General features: G+C 42.4%; 1 protein-coding gene across 4 annotated transcripts in view; it reads left to right on the top strand.

The window, feature by feature from the left end:
- The window catches only part of APOO (apolipoprotein O), a 90089-nt gene that overhangs the window by 53078 nt on the left and 10193 nt on the right, over positions 1 to 26818 (top strand). For 2 of the 4 annotated variants that reach the window (XR_006277864.1, XR_006277865.1), the window contains exons 7-10: positions 593 to 703; positions 17735 to 17830; positions 21422 to 21466; positions 21516 to 24288. Coding sequence is in view for 2 of the 4 variants with exons in the window: in XM_038416659.2 (XP_038272587.1) it covers positions 593 to 703; positions 17735 to 17803 (180 nt within the window). In the remaining 2 variants the exon portion in view is untranslated. Of the gene's footprint in view, positions 1 to 592; positions 704 to 1455; positions 9319 to 17734; positions 17831 to 21421; positions 21467 to 21515; positions 24289 to 26818 lie in introns of those variants that run through there. The other 2 variants (XM_038416659.2, XM_043504919.1) reach the window with 2 other exon arrangements.

The following is a 26818-nucleotide window of genomic DNA, read 5'->3' as shown; positions in this document are numbered from 1 at the left end:
GACTGGTTCCTTTGTATTTTAGGAGTTTACTAACAGACACTTTTCAGAGAACTGTATATAATCTTGCTGACATTTGTGATAATGATGGACAGACAAAAGTAATCAGAAGGGAACTACTTATGTTGATTCCTGTTGTCGGAGCAAAGCTGTGAAATGTAAAATTATCAAATGGTGGCAAAATCAATAGGGAAAATATTACTAATCTTTCTAAAATGGTATTACAAAAACTAAAATTATTTTAAAATAGCAAAATCTGAAATGCATATACGGCAGTGTACTGGAGTTTCAAAACCCGCAAATTGCTTACATTTCAGAATTGCTTAAGGTTATTTTAAAATTCATCTCTCTTTATACTTTGTTCCAAACACTGTATCATAGTAAACCATTTTTATGGGGATTTTTTGTTGTCATCCTGTTTATGGTGTGTTTTTTGTGAAGCTGTACATTCCATACTTTAGCAGCATGATTGTTTTGTAAAACAGTCCCAGTTAAGGGTGTTTGGTGGATTATGGAACCATTTATATTGTAATAAGAATAAACCCTTCTCAGATGGTTCTTAAACTGATTGCTCTTCTAACCTCTTGTTTTAAAGGTCATTGGTTCAAGGTTGTATGACTGGAGTCTGCAAGGATATGTAGCTGTAGAATCTCTCTGGAAGGATAGTCCTAAAAAGAAGAAATTTGGAAAAAAAGCAAGTGACAAGGTAAAAAGTCAAAGGGATTTAATTTCCAAAATAGAGGATAATTTAAAGGCACAACATTGATGGTTGGGGTAGAGGATGATAGATTGAGACTTGAATTGCTCTGGTTGTAAACCAAAAAAAAAAGTTGATCTTATGGCTCTGAAGACAAAAAAAAGATACTTTCTCTCTAAGTACTGGGAATATCTTAAACAAGTTTCAGTCTAGGCTTCCCAGAAATTTTGTTGGGAATTTTTTTTCTACACCACTAAGATATAATCAGCTAAGGGTACTAAGAAAGAAGAGGGGAGTGTTGTGAATGAATGATTCTGATCCTGCCATGTCTGCAGATACAAACTTTTATGGACTAGATCTGAACCTTAAGAAAAAGTTTACCAGTTGCTTCAAAGGATTTTGTCTACTTCAAAGTAACATTAAAATTGTGAACTTCATTAGTAGTAACTCATTGGAAAAGTAAAATAGAACCCCTTATCAAACTGCTTTCCTCAATTTTGTTTTTTTGGGGGGAGGGGGTAAATATTTATGAAAATTGAGGTAGCTTTGCTGGTAGGCAATGCAGCAGCATAATGACTTACTCTTGCACTGTTTTACTAGACTCTGGACACTCCTATCATCCAGGCCTTAAAACAAATAGTACTTTGTAGAGGTAAATAGCTTATATGTGTTTAGAGAGAGAAATGTACTATTTTATTTAATATCTTTGGACAAGTTACCTAAATTCTGATGATAAATTCTCACAAGTTTGATTCTTTCAGAGGTAGTCATCTTCTGAATCTGTGCCCTGTCACAGTGCTGCCAACACTGTATTACTGAAAGTACAATCTTTCAAATACTGAGTTATTAAAATATTTTTGGCACTTTTTGCAAGAGCCAACATGTTGACCCAGGGTCCTGGCTAAAATACAATTGAGTGATTATTCATTCTAACCTACCTAACATTCATTTGTACTTTCAGTTCAATAAAGCATACATCCCTTCTGCCCTGTTATGTTGTTCAAAGATTATAGCTTCCTGCCACAGATGTGGCTGCATTTTGATGATGAAGCAGGCTGTTTGGATAAATGTATTTTGTGTAGAGTATGGCAAGCATTTTGGGATCTTAATGTCATTCACAATACATTATCAGCATTAATAAAGATTATTAAATGTCTGCATGTTTACTATTTTGTGTTCCTTTGAATTAAATCACATTTTCTTTCTTGTCCCCCTTCTGTCCTGAATCAAACACCAGTAGCAGTGTCAGATTTTCTTCCACCAGAGAGGAGTGAAGCCTATGTTCCAGCCCTGCTATGGTTCATTTCACATTCCCATCCACTCATAACTCATGCATGTCCCTTGTTTCTCCAATTCTCACTCCCGTCTCAGCAGGCTAACTTCTCTGCTCCTTCAGTCCGACTGTAGGGTGGTTGGACTTCAAGGTACTAAGGTTCCAAAACCCCTAAATTACTTTAATCTCAGCACTGCTTAGTTGGCCTTTGTTCCTTGCATGTTTCCAGCCACCCAGTTGGTAGTTTGGTACTCAAAAGACTTGTTTTGGCCTCTGGCCAAATGAGGTGCAGTTGCAGTATGTATGGTTGTCTACAAGAAGAGGTGCAAGAGGCTTTATGATTTAAGGGAAAATAGTAATATTTTGAACAAAGAGATGGCTTGGCAAACTTAGAACTCTGTTCTGATTGGCTTTGTGTTAGGATCAGTTGTAATGATGGAGAACACTTCCTCCAATGTCTGGGGGTTAGCTACTGCACACCAGTAATTATCTTAGTAATACATTGCATAACTTATGAAACTGATGTACTTGAAGAGAGGAAGGATGGTCTGGTGCAGGGGTTCCCACACTGTGGGACATGATGCAGAGATCACCAGGGGGCTGTGAGATCGGGGGTGGTGGGGGGAGAAAATGCAAGAAAGTTTAAGCAGACAGCTGGGCAGCACCGTCTGCTCCCCGAGCAATAGAGTGCTCTTGCGGCAGCATCATGCCTTTTATGGCCAGCAGAAGGTCCCAAGCTCCATGTGACGGATGCAGGACCATCACAGTGAGATCAGGAAAGGTGGGGATTCCCCCCACCTTCCAGCATGCGGGGTGGAGGTCCAAATAAAATGATCTGGTAGGTTGAATGTGGCCCCCGGGCCTTCAATTGCCTCTCCTTTTTGTTTAGTCTGGTAGTTGGTGCCCCTGTGCAAGTGCACCAAACTCACAGTGGTTAATCTGGGCCTGGCTACCCCCCCCATAGTTTTCAAAGTAGACTGTTTAAGATGGAGTGTTTGTTTGCGCAAAGCCAGCATGAATTCTAAGTACCAGGGGAGTTGCATTAACAGATATGAGCGCAAAGGGGGTCATGGCATGAAGAAGTTTGGGATTTACTGGTGTAGTGGTTAGCCTGAGACGTGGGAGACATAGGTTCAATTTCCTGCTCCACTACAGACTTCCTGGGTGACTTTTGACAAATCAGCCTGTCTTGTGCCTCAGCGCTGTGGATATGTGGATAAATACTACTTTACTACATCATGGGGTTGAAGAGAACTATGCTGAAAGAAAAATGTGAGGTGCTCAGATGCATCAGTAATGTGTGTGTGTGTGTGGGCGGGGGGGATGTAAGTACCATAGACAGATATTTAGAAAAAGGGGTCAGGGACGCCAAGGGATGGATGAGGATGGGGCAGGGGGAGATTCATGTTTTTAGAATGACCGTATAACTTACAGTGAGCAATTGCAAAGTCACAGTAACGTAAGGTCTGTGATTCAGACTTAGGCCTCATCTACACCTAAATCTTAGGTCAGCCTACCTATGTCATTCAGGAATTTTTCACGGTGCTGAGAGATGTTGTTAAGCTGATCTAAGCCCCAGAATAGACACCACTAAGTCAACGGAAGAATTCGTCTGTTGACCTAGCTACCACCTCTCAAGAGGTTGGATTTACTACAGTGACAGAAAAATTCCTTTTGTCACTGTAGCAACTGTCTGTACTGCAGTGCTATAGCAGCTTAACTGCAGCTTGTAAAGTAGGTATAGCCTTACACATGGCATAATTTTACTTGGTTTTGAAGCAATGTTAAGACTACTAACAGCACAATAGTGTTGAAGCTGTACCTTTTGTTACAGCATATCGAGGCTCATAATCACAGCAGAAAGTTAAGCTGGTAAGGATTTGTGGGAAAACCCCTTCTGAAGGACATAAGTACATGAAGAGTTTTTTTTTTTTTTTTTTTTTTTTAAAGAAAAGGCCCCTCCTGTTTGAAGTATTCGAATGTGCCCACAGAGTTTAATTTTGTAATATAAACTGAAGGATTTCAAAGAAACTCCTGACCCTAAATCAGAGAAAAATGTGGAGAAATGTGAAGAATGAAGTGAAACCAACAAATCAGCATGCAGCATTAGCGCAAGGAAACAGAGAGTCACAGATCAGCAGAGCCACAGAAGAATGACTGACTTATCATTTTGCACCAAAATTGTGGCCATGCCTTTTCTGTGATTGAGTCAAACATAAATTGCAACAGAAACTGGATTGTGCTAAAAATGAAAGCTATGTGTATCTGATACTTTGCATTGATTTGTTAAGAAATGTGGACCTTTTAATGAGGTGGTTACTTTATGAGAGAATGTTTGATTTGTATTTTACATCCTGCCTCAAGTTTATGTAGAGGGTTTCCTGTTAAGCATCTTAGTGCTTTGCTTGGGTTCTTCTGGTTAATAGAAATTTCAGTTACCCTTCATACAGACTAGTGAACTGAAACAGCTTTGTGTCCATCTTGTATGGCTCATAGAACATATTAAACAAATTGTGACAACTGAGAAGTGTATGCAGACAGTTTAGTGAAGCACGGTGCCTGTAAAAAGCCAAATCAGTTATTTCCAGGGAGAAGTTTACTTAGAATTATGTGCAGGGGAGATAGTCTCTGGTGTCAGATCACTGTTTTGATTTTACTGGCCATTTAAAGAAATACAGGTTCAGATGCATAACTTAAAGATACTGTGCTTTTGAATTCATGGACAATTCCATCTGTAGACTTGAGTCTTACGTTCCTAGCTCCTGAGCTGCTCTGCCTCTTCTAAATATCTGTCTATGGTACTTGTATTTCTCGCGCGCGCACACACACACACACCCCCTCTGAATTAACACCAACAGCTGTATTATAGGATTGCCGTCCATCTCATATTTTGCAGATTAACTCCAGTTAAAAAGCTAGTCTTGCAAGACTAACAAAGTGTTGTTAAAATTATTGTGAGCCAGAAGATATAGCAACATGACAAACTAAACTAGGGAGGTATGATGTGATGCACTGACCCTTTAAGACTGAGGAAGGAGTTCTCTGGGGCCATGATCTATTCCAGGAGGTTTATTACAAAGAGACCCAGGAAATGAAGCAGCCATTAATAGAAAGGAGGTAGTCCCAGTTTGTGGCTTGAGGAGGTCCAAGGCTGTCTGTCTGTCTGGGACCAGTGTCTTGAAGTGTAGGTGCAGCAAAGCTCCCTTCTCTCTCAGCCATCTGGAGGGAGTCCATGGAGGAGTGGTCCTAGGAAGGGCTGCTGGAATGTGTATGGGGTATACTGGGAATGGGGGTTGGTTAATAAACAGGCTCCTTCTCTGAGGGCAAGAGAGCTGGAGCTGTTGTCAATCTCTCCCATGTTAATTTGGGTGGTACCTTCAGATGACTGGGGATAGCCTGGAATCCTAGCATAAATGCCTGGGAGGAGTCATTTTAACTTTATTACAAGTCTGGTCATCTTATTTCTTTGGACTTTGTCACCAGACCCCTAAAGCGTTGGGCTCTCTGGAGGCAGAAACTCACCCCAGATACGGGTCTGTATTACTTTTTAAACAGTCAGTGGGCATGGCCTTTAGTGAGTGTTTGCCTTGGGGGGCGGGGGGCTGGAAGCAAAAGGAACAGCAGCCCAAGTATGTACTACACATATAAAGACATGCTTTCCAGCTGGAAAATGCCTCCCTGCAGACATATACACTTTGCAAAGAAACTAGGGAAGCTGGTCTGGGGAAAATAGCAAGAGCCTGTTAATAACTATTAGCATAAGGAAGCTGAAGTTTCTCTTTGTACATACCAAAATATACCTTCCCTTCAAAACCTGGCAGGAGTACATGTGGATTTTAGAGCACTTTGAAATATTTGTTCTTAACCCAGATGTTTTTTTCTCAGGGTAAAATTTGCAGAATGCAGGTGTGGAGTGACTAATGTGCACAACATATATTCTCAGAAAGTTACTGACAGCACTACTCAAACTTGCAGTACCTGAATGCTACTTGGGTTCAATGCTCACAGCATGTCTCAATGCTGACTGCATGTCTACTTGAGTCACTCGGACCTGGTTTACCGTACAGCATTAGGTTAACTTAATGCAGCTTACATCCACCTAATTATGTCAGTGCGCACACGACAGCCTTGCTCCCGTCAATGTAAGTGCCGTAATAGACCAACATAACTCCACCTCCACGAAATACATAGATTTTATGTAGGTGTAGTTTGGGCCATGCAGTGTCCCCGTAGACGCTGTTACTTGCATCTATTGGCTGTCATTCTTGTCAATTTCATAGCTCTGCTAGAGCTGTGAAATTGACAAGAAAGCTGGCTCCCGACTCCCCAGCCGAGCTGCTGCCCAGTCTCTGCTCCAAACCAGGCTGCCGCCTAGGCTCCTCACTCCCTGCAGAGAGCTAGTCTGTGCCCCGGGCTCTCTGCTCCCTGCCAGGAGCCTGGCAGCTGACCGGACTCTGGGCACGGCTCTCTCTTCTGGAAACCTATCTGTCCCCCTGGTGTGTCAGCTTCCAGCTCCCCACTGGGAACATGGTTGTGCCCAGCGGGGAGCTCTGTGCTTGGTGTCCAGCCCCATTCCCGGAGGGAAGCTGAGCAGGGAGAGGCTGCTGGTGGGGCACTGGGCTACCAGCAGGGAGCTACATGAGGAGCTGAGTGTCCTGGCTTTCAGCCCCCCACACTGCCCCTCTGTAGTCAGTGGGAAGTGCTCCTGGTGAGGACGTGCACCACTGACAGAAGAAGAGCAGTGTTGTTATGAACCATTGCAGCAATTACTGCAGTGGCTGTAAGTCAGCGTAACATAGGTCCACTTAAGTTTATAGTGTAGACGTAGTCTGACTGGCAACAGAGCCCCAATCCTGCTACGTGTATGTAAATCCCTTCCTCCTGTTCATCATCTTGGCTCAAGTCACATTGTAAATCCAACTTGTGCTTCAAAAGTCTTTTTTAAATATTGTTTCCCCAAAGCAGCAGGGAAAGCCTGTCACTAGCTGAGATCGAACCCCAGTTGGGGATATCGGTTTGGGGATGATCAGATCCATAGCCTGAACTACAGGTGTATGCAAAAAAAAAAAAAAAAGTTATAAAAAACCCCACAAAATTTGATATTACTTCTTTTTAAGGTAGCTGTATTTCAGGGACTCCTTTTGGAGCAGAGGCTCAGCAATTTGCAATACAATCTGAATAAGCATATGAATTTTAGAATGCTTAAAAAACAGATTGAGCCTTGTATTAACATCAAGTAACGTAATGTAAGAAGATGGATTTGGTCTTTATTTTATTTTTCTTTTGATTTAGGAAAATACATTACAATATATGCACCTTAGCACTCTGTCATCACTGAAAATGACATAATTTGTCACAATTATTCAATCAGCTCTAACCCTTTCTAACAACTGAGAGTCCCAATAAGATACTGCCCCATATCCCACAATACCTCAAACTCCACCCTGTGCCACCTGTATTCTAGCAACACCCAAAAAGCCAAAAGAAACAGCTGGGCCATGCAGCATGCCCTAAACGTTAGTAAAATTGGACTATTTTGAGCCTTAAATGAGTAAAGTCATGGCCATCAGTCTGCCAGCTTTACCGTCTTGATAGTGAAGGTATTCTAACTCGAGGGCTGCTACAGTCTATAGCTGCAGCAGTGTTGCACAGGGGGAGAGGCAGTCTCTCAAGTAGGCACATCCAAGTATCATATAGAATTTAATAGGTTAGAATAAACAACATCAGTTCTATTTGGAAGCCAATTGGTAACCAGTACAGATCCCAAAGCACAGATGCCATGCTCTTGATTAGATGCTCTATATATTAAGTAGGCAGGTAGTTGCAACTGTTTCAACGTGAGTATTCATAATGCTTAGCTCCAAATACTTCATATTACAATAGTTGAAGTGTTAAAGGCATGGATTATGGTATCTACTCTGCTAAACAGAGTTGTTGGTCCAGCCAGACCTCCAAGTTATAAATGTAGGAAGGAAACAAATGGTGAACCTATAGGTGCAAGAATCAAGTCTGATATAACCCCCATGAGCAGATGAGGTTTTCTCAGTATAGATGCTGGATTGCAATGGGGATTGGCCGTCGGTAACAGGCTTCTAGGGAGGATAGCAGGAAAGTCATGGGTTCTTGTGACTTTTGCTTCTGTCTGAACTGTAATGCTATGAACAAATTGTTAGAAAAGGCAGCCCACTCTTGGATGTGTAGTAGTATTCTGATAGCTGGCTATGGTGCTTCTCTCGCTTTCTGTATAGAAGGAAAATATGCACACACGTGATTCTAATAATTTATATCTATTTCTTCTGTGTAATTTTTAAAAAATTTTTCATTGATTGAATGATAGTTAGTTTGTCTTCCTTAGGCATTAGAATCTGGGGTATAAAATGTCCTGAGACCTACTTTTAATTGCTAACTCAAATATTGAAGGTTTAAAGCAAATATATTCTGTGCAGTCATTTTCTGTTCAATGTTATCTTGACATTCAAATGGTGCTTTTCATCCCAAAGGATCCCAAAGCACTTTAATTCTTTTACTGTTGTACACACTGTAGGGAACACAGCATCAGCCCCTTTAAGGTTAAAACATGGCAGATGTTTAATAACACATAACAACACTACCCACAGTTTAGGGTAGAAAGTGAAAAGTATAGTATCTGACTGAAACTGCAGGGGGAATTTAGGTAGCCAGAATGGAATGATCTGTACTGGCACTGGGAGTAACACTCCTACTCTTGCAAAAAGTGGCTAAGTGGCCAAGGTTCCTAAATCCCATTTTCAAAAGCGGCTTGGAAATTTGAGCCTAAATTTCATACAAGTCAAAGAGTCAAAAGATGACACTTCCATCAACACAATGCCCCTAAATAGCAGACTGGGGCCACTGATGCAAGGCAGAATTCTACATATTGGGTCAACACCACCATTTTCTGCAGTATCTGGTTGGTTGCAGGAACTCTGCCATCCAAGTTCTAACCTGTCCTGACCTTTGTTAGCTTTTTGAGGCTCACAGCATATGGTAATATTTGTTACTTTGATTTAATCCTGAAGACAACGTAAATCTAATATACAGCCTTTTAAAAACAAGAAGAAAACTCATGAATATGTCTGATGTAAAGAGGGGCGTGAGTGAGCACATGTTAAGGACTCCATTGATTGATCAGCCTGTGCTTTCATTGAACGCTCTTTTGTCTCCTCTGGTACTCGAAAGTGTATCTTGTGCACAGTTGTTGCTCACATACAGATCCACTTTGGGAGAACTAATGCAGTGTTATGGCATTTCTGTCTAGTAAGAGATCAATTATCTGCTGAAACCCTTTGGTTGATATGATGTCAACAGATTTTTCCATGAGTTTAGTTTTTTCTTTTGTGGAAAAAGAAATTAGCCTAAATTCTGCTTGTTTTGGCATTTAAAAAACGAAACAAATGGGGGGGGGGGGAGAAACGTGTCAGAGCCCTCAATAAGTAATTTATTTTTAGTTCATTTACTGAGGAGTGAGCCATGGTTGAGATCTGTCCTGACATCAGTCACATTTGGAAACTGAAATTATTCACCCACTCCTGAGGAAACATTTCACATTTTAGAGTGTAGTAATTTACAATTTATATTCTTTATGGATGTGTTTTCAGGTGAGTGGGGTCATCAGATTTCATTTAAATATGTAAAGAATGTGACTGCTGTCAGAACAGGAGGCTTTCGTTTTTTAGGGGAAGGAGAGGTCTTTAAAATATAAAATAAAAAAAATCTCCAAATGCATGTCTTTAAATAAAGAAAATAAAAACCTGAGACCATTGGACTAAGCTTCAATACTTCAAATTTTATAAGTGTATTTGTATGAAACTCCAAACACTTTGAGAGACATGGTAGGAAGAAATTCTGCAAAGCAGTTTAGGGGGCGGGGGAGAAGAAAAAAGAAAAGCCCTACTTGTTTGAAATAAGTTAGCGTCTGATCCAAATCAACAGGACCATGCGTGAGGGAAACTTTGCAGGATTGGGATCCACTCCTGCAGTCACATCCGTATTGAACATCTTGACATATCTATCATGGCTTAAATGAGGTTCTGCATAAGGATCCAGCCATGTGGATGAATGAGGACTTATCGGATTGTAATCTTTTTAAGGCACGGATTTTTGTGTCTGTAAAAGTTAATGCATCCCAAAAGGGCTATTGAAGTGATGTACAAACATAGTTGTTTATTAAATGTTGACAGCATGCTTGGTGATATAAAAAGTAAAAGAAAATGTGGTTCCTTATTCCTAGAATTTATTTGTGAACTCCCATTATAGTTTAACTGTATTGTGAAATTTTAATTTGTGTCTCAAACCTTCGCTCCAAATAATTTGCTGCTCATAATTGTATTTAGGTGAGATTAGTGAAATATTCTTTATTGCTATAGAGAGAAAATTAAATTAAATTTCAACCCCATGTTACAGTAGCATACTTATATTTGGAAGTGTTTTGGAATTGCATAAAATGGGGTTGTTAAAACCAGATGTAAACAGGCTAAACCCACTTGGAAGCAGATATAGCAGAGCCTCATACCACAGAGAAGTCCAAATGGGCTTAACTAGGAGTAATGGAATAAATAAAGCAAAAGCTTAATGTCAGAACACTTGTTCAAGTAGTAAGGTCTGACTGTGGAGTAGTCTCTCAGTGGAAGTTATGGAAATATTCTTAGTGAAACCCATTTAAAACTAGATTTGAATATACGCTGTAGGGAACATTCTTGCATTGGCAGGGAGGCTGAAAAGATGCTCTAATAAGCCTTTCTTCAGTCTTTAATTTCTGTTGTTCACTGCAGAGGTAGCGTGAGAACACACTTCCAAAGCGTATAGTGTAAAAGGGGTCTATTGTATAAGTCAACACGGAATTCTAAGAATGCAAAATGGCATCTACATCTGTGGGAAACTTTCTACTTCTGTAATTAGTGCAGACGACAAATGAATCAGTTAAAGCATCTTTTACTGAACTACTGTTCTTCCATTACTTAGGGTTAAACCAAACACAGGATGACTTAAATCTAGAAATATTTTGGGAGCAATTTTGTGTGTGAGGCACGAGAGAGAAAGTGAATGTTAGATTCATTGACTATTTCATTTTGCAAGAAGTGATTGTTCTTTGGGCTTGCGTCAGTGTGGATCCCAATGTAGGTGCACGAGACTGGGGATTTTTTGAATAGCAGTGTTCCTGCTTTGTGCTCCCATGTGAGGGTATAAAGAGTCAGGGAGTGTCACAGCGACCCAAGTTCCCTTTTATCAGTGAGATGGAATCTAGTTGGTGTGCAACTGCTAGACTTTAGATTTGGCCAGACTTCTTAAAAATTTTCTGAAACTCTTCAGAATTACTTTTTCCTGTATTTTGATCACTCTAATCTGTTCTAGTGTTTGTTGAACCAAAAGCCACTAAGCAGACCCCTCTGTACAGCCCTCATCCCATATAGACCGTCCCCCATACAGGAACTTAGAATTGGTGGACTCAAAACCTGCAGGCATCAAGCAAGTCTAGGCTGTTCTGTGATGAACTAATTCTTCTGAAAGATGGTCACAGCATATACCTATTCTGCTTGGGAGAGTCCCACATCCCAGGCAAGGGCTCAGTCTTCCTCTGCTTCTCTGCAAGAACCTGCAATTTGAAAGACGTGAGGTGGGAGCAATCTGTGGTTCTTCTGTGTCAGGATCCTGATCAGGGCTGTTGAGAATAGGGGTCAGAGCAGGGTCAAACTTGAGGCTGAGAGCAGCATAGGAGTTCATAGTCAAGTTTCAAGCCAGGATCGATAACAAGGATCAGAGTCCAAGTCAACTTTCAGGGTCTGAGTCAGGAGGTGAGGTCCAGATCGAGGTGAGGTTGAAGCCAGGAGTTCAAGAACATGGAGCAGGAGTGGTCAGGAAAGCTACAGGAGATCTGTGCTGTTGGCTGGACACTTTCTGGAACATCCCTTGAGTTTATAGAAAGTCGGGAGCTAGGGGGCTGCTGTCTGTCAGACCCCTTGAGGTGGGGCTTCCTTTTATCTGTGTCCTCAGCGGGTCATGGGTAATGGAGCGCAAGCTGATTGTAGCTCCCACTGAGTAGCAGCATGGAGATGTCCTCTGCCTAGCAGCTCTTCAAGCCTGGGTTCAAGACCTAGAATACAAGGACAGTTGGATCTGATTCCACTTTCAATCTCAAACATCTCTTTTATGCTCAAGCTTGCATCTTCTAGTGTTCCATCTATTAGGCAGGTGATTCCAAAAACATCTGCAGAGAAACTAGATGCAGCATCAACATTGGCATCAGTACCGCTCCTGGCACCAAAGCTGTCAACATCTCAGAAATGGAAGCAGGGTGCTGAAAGAGCCTTTCTCAGACACTGAGACATGAGCTTGATGTCTTCTCACAGAGAGACAGGAGGCTGTTGGGTGGCAATTCAACCAAGTCATGCAGGGCATTGAAGATGGATGGAAAGGAGCAGACTCCACTGGGCCTGGCATCAGAAACACTCTCTCTTGATGTTGACTATGGCACTGATAGGATGGACTCGGGATGCACCAGAGCCACTCTCAGCACCACCTGCACTCATAGTGCCTTACCAATCAATGCTAACTGTGGAGTAGATGTACTCCTCACAATACCCAGGACATGCCTTTTTGCTGGTGTCCAGCAGGGACCCATCTCTGCTGGTGTCTGAGTGGTGCCACCAAGAGACCCTGAGGGTCTCTACAGATCTCAACCACTAGCATGCCAGGATTGACGTTGGTCTGGCCTTCAACCTGCCTGTACACATGGAATGCTGCTGTGGCACTGTTAGGGCTATAGGGGTTCCCACCAATCCCCCAGCTGTTGTGGAAGAGGAGGAGCCCCCTCCCCCCATCCCATGGCTTTGTTAGCAAGATCTCAGTCACTGGAATACAAAGAGAAGCAAGATCTAAAGCTTTCAGTTTCTGAGGACCTCTACTCGTCATCCGTGGACAAGGTGGTAGCCTCTTCAGTGAACAATTTCAAGGCCTTTCAGGAGTTTGGTGCAGATTGCAGTCACCTTGGTTTCTCTTCAGCTCTCTGGGAAAGCTCCCTCATGAAGGGAGAAAGGAGCTGAAAGATATCATAAAAGGAAATTTTTTTCACACAACGCACAGTCAACCTGTGGAATTCCTTGCCAGAGAATATTGTGAAGGCCAAGACTATAAAAGGGTTCAAAGAAGAACTAGATAAATTTATGGAGGATATGTCCATCAATGGCTATTAGCCAGAATGGACACGGATGGTGTCCCTAGCCTCTGTTTGCCGGAAGCTGGGAATGAGTGACAGAGGATGGATCACTTGATGATTACCTATTCTGTTCATTCCCCTCTGGGGCCACTGGGCAATGGCCACTGTTGGAAGACAGGATACTGGGCTAGATGGACCTTTGGTCTGACCCAGTATGGCCGTTCTTATGTAATAAAGGTCAACTGGTGGCCAAGATGGCCTTTCAAGCAGCAATAGATCCTTGGACACTGCAGTCAGGTCTGTGGCCACCACAATGATTATGCAGAACAGTCAGGTCTGTGGCCACCACAATGATTATGCAGAGCGTGTCATGACTCCTAGTTTCGAGCATCCCTTGCAAGGCACAAGCCATAATTAAGGACTTTGGCCTTCCAGGGCTTGGAAATGTTCACTGAAAGGAGTGACAGCACCCTATGTTTGCTGAGAGATTCTAAAATGACTTTACACTCCTTGGAGATCTATGCTTCCCCACCCTACTGAAAGTTGTACCGCCCTCAAGCCCTCATTTCACCAGCAGATGAGACATTTGAGAGGTGCATCGGAACTAGTCCATGGAGCATGACATTCGGAAGTCATCTTGCTCCATTCCACCGTGCCTGGACCTCAGACAGATACATGTTGGACATCATTGCCCATGACTACCCCATCCAGTTCTGCTGACTGCCCTCTTACATGTTCTCTTTGGGGACCCTTCTCACGAGAGCCTATTGTGAACAGAAGTGGCCTTGTTGCTTTGTTTAGAAGCCATAAAGGAATTTCCTCAGGGGAAGAGGCTTCTATTCCTGGTATTTCTTTATCCTAAAGAAGAACGGGTTTTTATTTTATCATAGACTGAGGAGGCTCAACAAATATATATGCTATCTCCGGTTCAAGTAGTCATGCTTGCTGCCATCATTCCATTGCTCCAAGCTCAAGGCTGGTTTGTGGCTGTCAACTTGCAGGATAAACACTGCCATCCATCTGGCCCATAGGAAGTATCCAAGGTTCACAGTAGAGTCCAACCTTTTATTAATACAAGATTCTGCCCTTTGGACTCTCTACAGCACCGAGAGATTTTACAAAGTGCCTGGCCATAATGGTGGCACATCTAAGGAAACAGGGAATCCACATCAACCTATACCTAAAAAGAAAAGGAGTACTGTGGCACCTTAGAGACTAACAAATTTATTTGCGCCTAAGCTTTCGTGAGCTACAGCTCACTTCATCGGATACAACTCTAGACACTTGGCTGATCGGGGCATGTTCCAGGAGGAAATTGTAACAGCCCTAGACCATACCCTTCCCTATTCTACTTGGGGACTCCTGGTGGACTACGAGAAGTGTCTCTCGCACTTGCACAGATGATGTAGGTCATAGGCTCTCTATTTGACTCCAGTTTGGGAAAAGTTTTCTTGCTAGAGTACAGGTTCTGGTTCCTTCACTCAGTAGTGCAGGACACATGGACATGATCAATGATATTGTGATATTGTGTATCGGGGCTCCTTGGCTATGTTCCACGTGCAAGTATGTGCTGCTGCTTACCAGACTTCACCTGCAGCCTCTACAATGATGGCTGAGGGCTGTCTACTCCCTATGCAGCCATCATGTGGACAAACAAGTCATGGTCTCGCCCCAAGTCTTGTGGGAGCTCATGTTCAGTGGCTCTAGTCGCCATGCAAGAAAGGGAGTGCCCTTCTCAGTCCCCTCTCCGATGATGACATTGGACACAGACGCATCAGAGACAGGCTGGCGTGCACACCTGAACCACTTCGAAATGTGGTCTCAGGATGATATTGAACTCCCATGTGAACATTTTGGAACTGAGGGCTGTAGCTTTTCTACCTCTATTCCAGAACTTGGTAGTGCAGATCTTGAGGGGCTACATGTCGTTGATGCGCTGTATAAGTAAACAAGGAGGGGCTTGATCATCCCCCCCGCCCTCCTCCGAAGACAATTGAGTTTTGGGAATAGTGCTATCAGTACAGAGTGACCCGTTTAGCGCTGCACCTACCAGGAGGCAGCAACAACACGACAGACTTTTCTGAACAAGAATGTGGTAGCCAGCCATGAGTGTCCACTGCAGAAATCCATCCTGGACCTGATATTTTCACCAGTGGGGGATTCCCATTTTAGATGTATTCCCACACTTATTATCCATCAGCGTGGACTTGTGCTCCAGAAGGAGGCGTGAGCTTCAGCTCCCTTCTGGATGCCTTTCTACTCTGGTGTTCTTGAGGACTCCTAAATGCCTTCCCACCGATCCCCCTCATCCTCAAGATAATATCCAACATCATATATAATCCTACAGTCGTCATGATAATTCCCTACTGGCTGAGGCAGCTCATTCTGTCAGATATCCAGTCAGCCTCTCGTATGTCTTTCCACCTGTCTGGGCATGCTATCACAGAACCAGGGTCAAATATTGCAACCAGACCCATAATCGCTGGACATGTTGCCTGGATGAGCAGGACCAGGAAATTATTTTACAAAGCTAGGAACCTTCCACCAGGAAAACTGTTCCTTGAAGTGGAAAAGATTTCCCATAAAGACAGCCCAGAGCTATGTGAATTCAGTAGAGGCTCTGACAATAAAGATTCTGGACTATGTACTTCTCCTGATACAGGCAGGTCTACTGTCTAGCTCCCTTAAAATCCATCTTGCAGTAATATTGGCGTCTTATGCCGCAATACAGGCTCATTCAGTCTTGTGTGCCTCAAGGGTCTTCTTCATACCTACCCTCCATTTTAGAGACCCAACTCCCATATGAGAGCTTAATGTTGTTCTCCTACAGTGTATGGAGCCTCCATTCAAACCATTAGCAGAGTGCTCATTAAACCAACTGACTGTCAAAACCCTCTTTCTTGTAGTCATCATATCACCATGGAGAGTCAGTGAACTGTAACTTCTTATGGCTGGATCACCAGATACATTCTTCCACAAGGACAAAGTAGTAATGAAACCACACTTTAAGTTCATCCTTAAAGTGGTCTTTGAATTGCACGTGAGCCGGTCTATTACCTTACCAGTCTTCTTGAAGCCACGCTCCTCGCCCAGAGAAAAGAAGCTTTATACTCTTTATGACATCAACAGGACCAAGCATGGACAGTGGGTATAATAGGCCAGGGGAGGCTCAGCCTCCCCTGGCACTGCTGCAGCTGCCAGACCCCCAGTTGTGGGGTTTGGGGGAGAAGTTTTTGCTTTATTATGTTCATGCAGGTTCCGGGATGGCTGAAGAGGTGGTATGTGATATTCAGCTTCCTGGGTTCATCAGTAATCTCCCTGGACTCCAGAGAGATTACTAAGCAACCCAGGAAGCTGAGTAGCAAATACCACCTCCACAGCTGCCCCGGAACCTGCATTGGGCATATCTAAAGCGTCTTTGCGAGAGTGACACACTTTTCCCCAGGGCAGCTTGGGGTCTGGAGAGGGGAGGCACAGCTGTGGCTCTGGCTGGCCTGGGGCTCCTCCAGCCAGCGGAGGGGCACTCATGGCTCTGGCTGTGGGGCAGGGGGAGTTGAGGGAGGAAGGGGTGGAGCCGGGGGCTAGTCTCCCCAAAGGGGTCTCCACCCATCACCCATGGGACCGAGCCTTTCAGATTTTCTCTGTGCTTCTTGGTGGCCATATTCAGCACATTGAAAGGCCAAGCCATCTCATCCCAGAGAATCTCAAAGGGGATTGCACAGTGTATTTCCACCTGCTGTTAGTTGGCTGGTGAGCTGCTCCCACTGAACCTAAGGCACACTTCACTAGGGCATAAGCAACATCTATGGTCTGCTTCAGAAAAATGATGATCTCCAAGATCTGTCCAGCAGCCATGTGGAGCAGCCCATTGGCTTTTATTATACTCTTGACATGGCAACCAGAGCATATGCTAAGTTTGAAAGAGCTGTTGTTCTTCCATCAGCCATTTGATTGATACTCCTTGCTCACATGTCCAGAGAGAATACTGCTTGTCAGCCACCTACAGGGAGAACCAGACTGACACATACCCAGAGGGGGAGATCAGAATTAACAAAGGTTATGCAGATATGACTGAATTACACATAGTCACTTTTAAGAATAGAGTTGCACTTTAATGTTTCCATTAATGTATTTTAATTATTGTAGCTAACTCCTGACAATTCCAAAAGTAGGCTGAGTGACTGATTCATAGACATTATTTCAAACTTTGCAGTACCTCTGGTTCTTCGAGGTTTAGGAGTCAGTGTGGATCCCATGGCCTGCCCTCTCCCTGCTTTTTGGAGTTCTCAGCAACACAGGCTTTGACTTGTGAGGGAACTGAAGGAAAGTTGTGAACACCTGGCCCTTTATGCCTTTGGCTGAGGAGATGCAGACATATGCACTGACTGACACTAGCATTCAAAAAACCCAGCCTTGTTCACATGGGGCGCATGCACACCTATAGTGGGATCCACACTGATTACATCATCTTGAAGGGCCACAGTTACTGTGTAGGGTAAGTAACTGTTCTTTTTAGCTCATGAAGAGGGTTTCTGTTCTGGCAGAATTGCTTACCATGGGTTGAGCTTCATTTTAAATAGTGTGTTTTCTTTTTAAGTCTGAATCCGACAATGACATGCCAGTGGAGGTACACGTCAATTCAGGTGAAGAAAGAACCATGAAGTAGAATGCGCCATCTCTTCCCATCAAACAGGTAAGGGACAAGGATTGGTCACAATTGTTTCTCAAAACAGTCTAGGCAGTGTTGTCCAGTGCTCAGACCAGGAGATGTGGAAGCGATTGAGTTCTAATTCAGGTTTTGCTACTGACTCACTGTATAACTGTGGGCAAGTCACATGACCCCTCTAGCTTTCAGTTTCCACATTCCTGGAATGAGGGTAATAATCCAACCTTTTTAAAGCAGGTTAAGATCACAGGACAAAAAATGCTATGTAACTGAAGAGTATTACTACTGTTTGTTGTTAATAATATAGATTAATCTGTGGCATGAATGAGGTTTGCATTAAACTCTGCTGCCCCTATATTTTTATTTGATAAGATAGTGGACCTGTTTAAAATGTACATATCATAGTTATATAGCCAGCTAATTTTTTTAAGTGCTGCTTTGAAGTTTGCAAATACAGTATAGAAATGTTTGGTTTGATTTTGTCTGCAAGATTGACAATGTGGCTGACAAATGCATTGTCAGTTCTCTGGGCTTCCCTCCCAATACACTCATCTCTACCATGCATCCGATGAAGTGAGCTGTAGCTCACGAAAGCTTATGCTCTAATAAATTTGTTAGTCTCTAAGGTGCCACAAGTACTCCTTTTCTTTTTGCGAATACAGACTAACACGGCTGCTACTCTGAAACCATTTTAATCTGTGTTACACAAAAGAATGATTCTACTCTAGAAAGTGACTGTAAAAGTGATATTGTGGGTTTGTGTTTGTTTCTCAAAGACTTCTGTATCAAATAAGCTCAGTTTACAAGCAAAATGTTCCTCCCCAACCTCAATTGCCAGCCCTGTAAACTCCATCTAGCTTTGAAAAACAGGTTGAGGTCATTGAATTTCATGAGTCATCAGCACTAACAAAGGTTCTGCAGATATGACTGAATGCACACATCTTTTGAATACCAATGCCTCATTTTTACATAGTCACTTTTAAGAATAGAGCTGCACTTTTAATATTTCCATTAAAGTATTCTTAATTACTGTAGCTAACTCCTGACAATTCCAAAAGTAGGATTCATAGACATTATTTCAAACTTTAACTACAACAATAAAAATGTATTTACCTTTTTCAAACTAGCTAAATAAAATAGAAATAAACATGATGAGAAAGAGGAGAAAAGATTTGTCTTGAGTTAGAGGCATGAGGGAAAACAGAAAGGAAGAGGATGTGTAATTAAAGTATTTTTCACTGTGAATTAGGAAGGATCTAAATGCTACAAAAATGTTAATATTGTCCTCTGTATATAAAGATGAGTCTGCAAGTGTCAGGTTAATCAGAAACATTAAATTGTCCTTCCAATACCACTAGATATTTTATATACAAATAGACCTATTTTCAGATGTTTTTATTTCACCTTTTGAGAACTTACCTAAATTATTTGTCTCTAATTAAGCAAAGGGAGGGGGGAATCATACTCTTAATGTTCACTTTACACATTTATATTTTTCAAAGCTCTGTTCCCAAAATTTATTAGTTCCAGTACTGGACTCACACTATGCAAATAAGTATGAACAACATCTCCAGTGCAAGCTGGTGTCTAAAGTCCTGATATGTGAAGTGTCTCTGGTGTCTGTTTTACCATATCTATTTACTTAACTCTTTTAAACATTTAATTCTTTAAATATGTTTGAATGGTTAAAAGAGGAAAGTGTAGCCCTTGAAATACCACTTACTTTTCCACAAGTTGTCTGTAGAGAAGCTACAATGAACTTTTTATACATTGAGCCACTTAAAAACCTCAGTCCTTGGCCTGAGAGAACCAGATGGTGAAAGCTCAATTCTGTGTCTCTTGTCAGCTGTGCTGAGGAATGGCTGGTGATTTGTGATCACTGCTTAGATTAGAGTCCATAGGCTTTTCTTGAGTCAGGGCATTTTGTGCAGCCAGGGGGCAAGGCATGGAGGAGTGGGAGGGAGGAGGAGTGCTGGACTGTGAGGGGTGGGGGGCGCTGGGCAGTGCGGAAGGTTTGTATGTTTCGGAGTGCTAGACAGGGGGGTTGCTGGGCAGGTGGGCAGCCTGTGTGTATTGGGGCGCTAGGCAGTGAGGGGTCTGTGTGGAGTGCTGTGTAGTTGTAGTGGAGGGGCTTTGGGGAAGGCATTGGGTCGTGCAGGGTTGGGGAGATCTGTGTGTTTTGGGGTGCTGGGCAGTTGTGGTGGGGCTGTGGGTGGGGGAGGCTGGGCATAGGGATTTGGAGGGTGTTGGGCAGGGGGCTGTGTGGCACGGCATGCCGCCCTCCCCCCCCCCCCCCAGAGGGGAAGGGGCACCCTTGTAGCAAAGGATTGGGCAGGCCAGTGGGAGTCTGGTGGCTGCCAGTCTGTAAACAGTGCTCTCGCACTCGGCTGGACAGAGTGGGGCCGCCCCATCCATGCCATGCCCCATTGCCCCTGGCTGGCCCCTCGCTCTGGGTACTGACCTCCCCGTGCCATGCTCCACTGCCCTCATGGGGGCCCACAAATATGTTTGGCACCGGGCCCACAAAAGGTTAATCCAGCCCTGGCTCCTAGGTGCACGCGGGGTGGTACTGGTGGCGGCAAAGACAGTTGGGCGGGCACATCCCTTTCTAGGGGGCTCATTGACTGTTCTGGCCTGGGGCCTGGAATTGCTGTCCGCAGGCCTGGGCAAAATCCTGCCCTCACTCATCAGAACTTGCTATAGGACAGGTCTTTGGGTTATGCTGTTAGGACAGAATGACTTTGCAGTGATGCTGTGGAGACCCCCTTTAGCAATGTTTCCCAAATGGTGGGTTCTGAGAAGAGTCTCTGTGCCCCAAAGGCACCCCCAAATCCCACAATTTCACTTCGCCTAGGCACCAGGCAATGCCAGTGTGGAGGAAGCAGACAGAGGCAAAAAGTGGATAGTCAGCAGCCTGATAGCAATCCTGGCTAGACGGGGAGAGGAAAGGTGGCGGGGGCTGTAGGAGGGGGCAGGGCTGGGAGAGGCCAGCATGGGGGCTGGGAGGAGCTGAGCAGTGGGCTTGGGCTGAGACTGCTGGGAGGAGTGGGGGGCTGGAGAAGGGGAATCAGGGGGATGGGAGGAGGTATAGTGGTGGATCCCCAAAATTAATGTTTACTATTGGTTCTTCATCTATCTAATTTTGTTAACTTTAATGCAGTTATTCCGGGTTTACACTAGTGTAAATCAGATTAGAATCAGGTCCTGTATATTTAACAGGCATGAAAAGTTGTTCAGTGGTAAAACATATTTGTTACGCAAATTCAAGTTGGGATGTATGTTGGGGAGTTCTCTCCCCACTTCTTATGTTCCCCAACCACAACATTCCCCAGCCAGAGGAGTGAAGTTCTCTGTGGCTTATGTGATAGTTATAGTATGAGCTCCTTGCAGCAGGGTCTTGTTGTGTGGCTTTGTACAGCACCGAGCACAATAGTTTCTATTATAATACAAATAAGTAAATCACTGCACTACAAAGATATCTATATTTATTAGAATGTGCCTTGAGCAATTGTTGATTAAATTGCAAACCAAAATAAGTATGGTTTTTAATTGCAAATCAGCAATGGCAAAAATAAGCCTACAGTATTAATTTTATTTCCTTCCCTTCTTTGGACACAGGTGCATAGAAGATTTAGACAAGATCAACATTTTATATATATATATATATATATATATATATATATATAATGTGTGTATATATGTATGTATGTATACACACAGAGAGAGAGAGAGGAAGATGACCGAAGAATCTGTTTTGATTCCAAGTATAGTTAACCTGTGTTCTGCCTCATCAAAGACTGATTTTGCACTATCTGGTACTCTGGGATGGATACTCTGTGAATGGACACTGCCTAGAATTTGTCAGCTGGAAATTTTTAGGCCTCAGTCCTGCAACAGCATCCGGAGAGCTTTAAGGATCTGCACTGCAAGTAGCAAGTCTCAAAACTCCTCAGTCTCTTGTTACTATTTATATACATAATTAAAATTCAAATTAAATCAATGTGTCATGCTTTTTTTCCTTTCTCTTCCTACATTCTTTAAATGAACTTAATCTTATCTGATATTTGCACCGTTTCTGAAGGGGAGTAAATTAGAGTGATTCTCAGGGCCAACTAACAATGTTTATTTTTTTAAACGGATGGGGAAAAAAGCATAAGTAGCATGTCAGTGGTGTAACATTGATTAACAGATTATCAGTGAAAACAATTACAATGACCCTCTGTTTTGTCTGAGTCTTCCCCCTTTTTTATACAAATCTTCTGCCTCGTCTGTTCTAGTGGGAGGTATATAATGGAGCATCTGTGAGTTCCTTTCTAGTAGATGGATGGGAATGGAGTTGTTTATGTTTGTTCTTGTTTTTGCTTGAATGCACAGTTCAGTGAGGATCGGAATGGTGGGAACCAGCTATAGCATAACCGGTGACTGTTTCCTTATTCTCAGCCAGGCGGAGGAGAGACTATGGAACAAAGGGAATGCAAAAGGATTTTCAAGATTTCTAAATGGTTCTGTGCACAATAGATATCTTTTTCATTATTTGCTGCCACATTAATCATATCCATACTGAGAGATTCTTTGAAGATTGACGAAATGTCAATAGCTCACAGCATTTAGACTTTGTTAGTGAGACTATAATACTTGCAAATTAACCCAAAGGAGTATATGTAAAATACTCTATGCAGTGCTTGGCATGCCTTAACATCCCAAAAAGATCAGGCAAGAGGGTAAAAGCAAATTGGATTCAGTTACTACCTGGCAAATGTTCTTGCTGTGTTTATTCCATGGATTATGAAAAAACACAAATTTTGCAATACAAATATTAGCTTGTGGGGGGAAATTAATCAGGGCCACTTCTACAGCTCAGCCAGAGCGCATATGGTTACCTAGGTCAGTAGAATCGTGTCACAGCAAAATGTTCCATGCATGTTTGAGCAATTTATGCTGGATTGGATGGTTGTGCCAATTCACCGAGGGACGCGGAACCCCTTTTTTAGCATGAAACTGAACAACGATCTTTGGTTTTATCTGGCTACAGAGCACTGAAGTCGTGTTTCTAATGTTAGCATGTTTTTAAAAAAAAAAAAAAAAACCTCAGGCCAACCCAACAGAATTCTTCCATCAACCTAGCTACTGCCTCTCAGGGAGGTGGATTACCTACGCTGATGGGAGACCGCCTCCTGTTGGCATAGGTAGTGTCTACACTGAAGCACTACAGCGGTGCAGCTGCAGTGCAGTAGCTGTGCCCCTGTAGAGTTTCAAGTGTAGACAAGCCCTCACTGTACTCTCTCTTCCATCTCATTAGTCTATCAAAACACTCTCTGTTTTTTGTTGTGGGGCACACCACTCCAGTACAAACACAAATTGCTGCTTCTCTGGTTCAGGAGAATAACATCTTGTATGTGCAGTTTTCTCCCAGAGAAAACAATTAGTTCCAGTTCAGTTAATTAGAAGAACAGATGTAGGTGCATAAATCTTGTTCAGTAGTGTTAGGCATACAGTATATAATGCCTTTGTTCTTGGTGCAGATTGTAAAACTAATACTCTGTGTATTGTTACATTATTTTAAAACAATATCCAGATGAATCCATATTTGAAGAATACGGTGGTTTGAAGAATCCATAACTTTAGGATTTTTATAGTACCCAAATCCCCAAAGAAGCTTGAAACTAACGTTGCTGGAATGCATTTTCCTACATCTCCCAGATTCCGATTTGTTTCTGTAACTTAACAAATGTCTTGTGTTCTGCTCTGTTCAGATTTGTAGATTGTGGAGGATTTAAAGCTACTGCCCCTAACATTTTCTGCTTGTTGGCTATTGGCCTGATTTTTCAAAGGTGCATAATTTGCTTTTAAGTTAATTTGTGAGTGCTTGACCCCTTATGGAACTGGGCCATTCCAGATCTTTCTTTAAAATCATCACTGTAATTTTGTATTTAGACTATTTTATATTCAAAGAGACACAACCTATTTTACCAGTCTGGCTGTCTCAGGGGTAGAGTAAAAGTGTGGTGCCTTGGCTTAGTCTCTTTATTGATGGGAACAGAAAATGAAGAAGATTAGCAGCAGGGACTGGGATACTCAGATACCACAGAGATGAGTGCAGTACAGATGTATGGATAGACTGATGAACAATGAAGTGTTAACAGCATGGAAATTAGTGTGGTTTAAATGTCTTTCTGGGTATAATTAATGAAAGATTGCAAAAAGAACAACAGAAAGAATGGTGGTTAAAATTAACAGTTGCAAATATCTCCACAATCAAGATGCAGGTACCTAAGTTAAAAATGTAGCTTTCCTTGCAGCAGTGAAGGAACTGCCATGACAAGGAGGGGAACCAGACCTGCTGCAGATGAACAAGACCACCATGTGGATGGCCTTCTGCAATCTACAGATTTTGGGGCATCAGTGTTGTGATTCTGATGCCTTTTTTCCATTGGATGGAGGGACAGATAAACACACACACTTGTGCAGGGCAGAAGCTGACACGGGTAAGTTTTGTGTGTATTCCTGTATAATAGGGATGATCTAGACCTAAGTTACTAAGGTTTGAAAAATTAGCCATTGTGTTTGTACAGTAACTTTAATTTTTAATATCTCTGTGGGCTTTACTGTGGTGGCTTATTGTTATGACCTATTACACTGATAACAATTAAGGGGAATTGCCTGAAATGTGCATCCAGACTCGTTAACTTGAAATATCTTCATTCAACTCCAGAGCTCAACGTCTGCTTCTGCAAAGCATTTATCATCCTACCTTTCAGAAAAAATTACCCACATTGGCCACTGTTTCTTGGGACAGACATCAGGACCCATACACTGGATACTGGCTTGTTAATATAATGCCTTTCTTCTCTATATTCAGTCCATTCACAGGGAAGAGGTCTCAACAAAGATGGATAGGGTTTGAAGGATTGTGCAGACACCCCCTTCACATTAGCCAGCAGCATAAGGTGGTGGGGTGGAGAAGAGACAGAAAGCTCTTTCTCTTTCAGCAGCTAGGTGATGGAGCAGCCAACTTACCAGACCCCTATTAGTCAAAGGATGATGTGAAAGATGCAAATGCAAAAGTTGTAGGAACAGATCCTCCCGCTTTCCAACGGATTTTTTTGTTTTGTTTTGTTTTAAAATGAAATGCTATAATAAAGCTAGCCAGCATATTTACTCGGAAGACAAGAAAATAAAGTTTCCTATTTTCCTTCTGGGTTGAGTTTACAAATTGATTTTATGTAAATTTAGCAACTTGCAGCCTCACTTCCTTTTATAACAAAGCCACTAAAGGAGCATTTCCTTCTTCACACAGCATAGTTCTATGCAACCTGTACTTTCCAGTTTATACCATGAATCAGAAAAATAAACTTTGGTTCAGATCATCATACTTTTGCTTCTTCCATGTGTAGAAAGAGTTGTAACTTAACACAGTGCACAAGATTCTTCCTTGAGCTCATTGGGAATGGTGCCTACTTTGTGGCCAGGCTGAATTAGGCGCACTGTTTTTGGTCTGGATTGTTTTATTTCTTAAAATCATTGTTTGCAAATGGCTTGAACTAAAACTGTCTAGTAAAAGTAATGAAGCTGATCTAATGCAGTATGTTTACCGTCACGTACCAGACTTGACATGCTTTCCATATCCTGCTAAAGATGTGAACTAGCACCAGGCCCCCTCAGTGAGTCATTAAAAGTCTCTGGAGGGTATGCCCTGCTCACACAGTATTCGCAGCTATCAAGTTCAGACAGGCATATTGCTCAACAGTATTGTGTGCACGCTAAAGAAAATGAAGACAAACAACTTGAATAGTTACTGAAGAATCCTGTTCTAGTAATAGCTGTGGCAAATGGCTTATTTCAAGGGTCTGTGGTTAGTTGCCAGGTTACTGATAAAGTGGTATGTTGTACATTGTTCCTTATCGGGTCCTCTCCATTTGCACCTAACAATAACAAGCTGCTGCTCGGCTGTCATCCATCTTTGCCAACCGAGTTCAAATGGAGCTGGAGCCAAATCATACAGAGTCTTTTGCTGCCTACTAATTTAAGAGCTACTACAGCACCCAGCCTCCATAAGGTTATGTCCATGGGGCCTTACAGATGTTGGCTGTACATTAGCCTTCATGGAATGAGATCAGTACAGTCTGTCCTTAGAGCAAAATGCATAGATGCTAAAGTCAGCAATTGTGTTTGGGCCATGAAGCATTTTCCAGGAATGAACAGTAAAGGGAAAAAAATCTTAGCTAGTGAAAAAGCGGTGAATTGTAATGGCATATATAATTTTTCTTTTTCCACTAGCATTACTCTTCTAAAGGCTGTTTCTCAAAGGCTGGATAAGTAAAAAGTGCTTCTTAGCATGTGTTTTATGTATTCTATGCCTCCGTTTCCTAAGTTTAAAATGGGGCTCCCTACTAGCCACCAGAGGGTTTTTTTGGTAGACTAATTGAAGTATTTTGAGACTCTCAGGGGAAAGGTGCTATAGAAATGTGAAGTATTACAATATTAATGTAGATCACAGAGTTGGCTCCTGGCTAGCCAATCAATAGCTCAAAACTCTATTGAGGCAGGAAGGCAAAGAGCAAATTATTTTAGTTCTCTGTTGGGCAAGATAAGGTAATAAAAATATGCAGAGATCTTGCATAAAACCCCAGTCTCTTGTATTAATCATGCTTTGCACTTTCATCTGAGAAATGGAGTGCTTTATTAGCATTAATATATTCACAATTCTCTTAGTAGGTAGGAGAGTGGAAAGTAGCGGTATTAATGATAATTCTGCAGGATTTACCATTTGTGGATGGGCCCCTGCCTGTTTTTCCCTGTGGCATTTGAAGGAGAGGGATGACATGTAACTACAATTTGTTTCTTTTTAAACAGTGAGTGCAAAACCAAACCTATTTCCACAGCTTTCTGACTAGAGCCCTCGTTTTGGTTCCAGTTTCCATAGTAATGAAGGTACCTTTTCAGAAAGTTACCTAGTTTAAGGAGGCTGGGAATAGCTACCAGATACACCTGAATGAATCAAAAAGCTAGACTAAT

This window comes from Dermochelys coriacea, chromosome 1, assembly GCF_009764565.3.
Source record: "Dermochelys coriacea isolate rDerCor1 chromosome 1, rDerCor1.pri.v4, whole genome shotgun sequence".
Classification (NCBI taxonomy): Eukaryota; Metazoa; Chordata; order Testudines; family Dermochelyidae; genus Dermochelys; species Dermochelys coriacea.
Note: the sequence above shows the minus strand (reverse complement) of the source record. Positions and strands in the feature narration are given on the sequence as shown.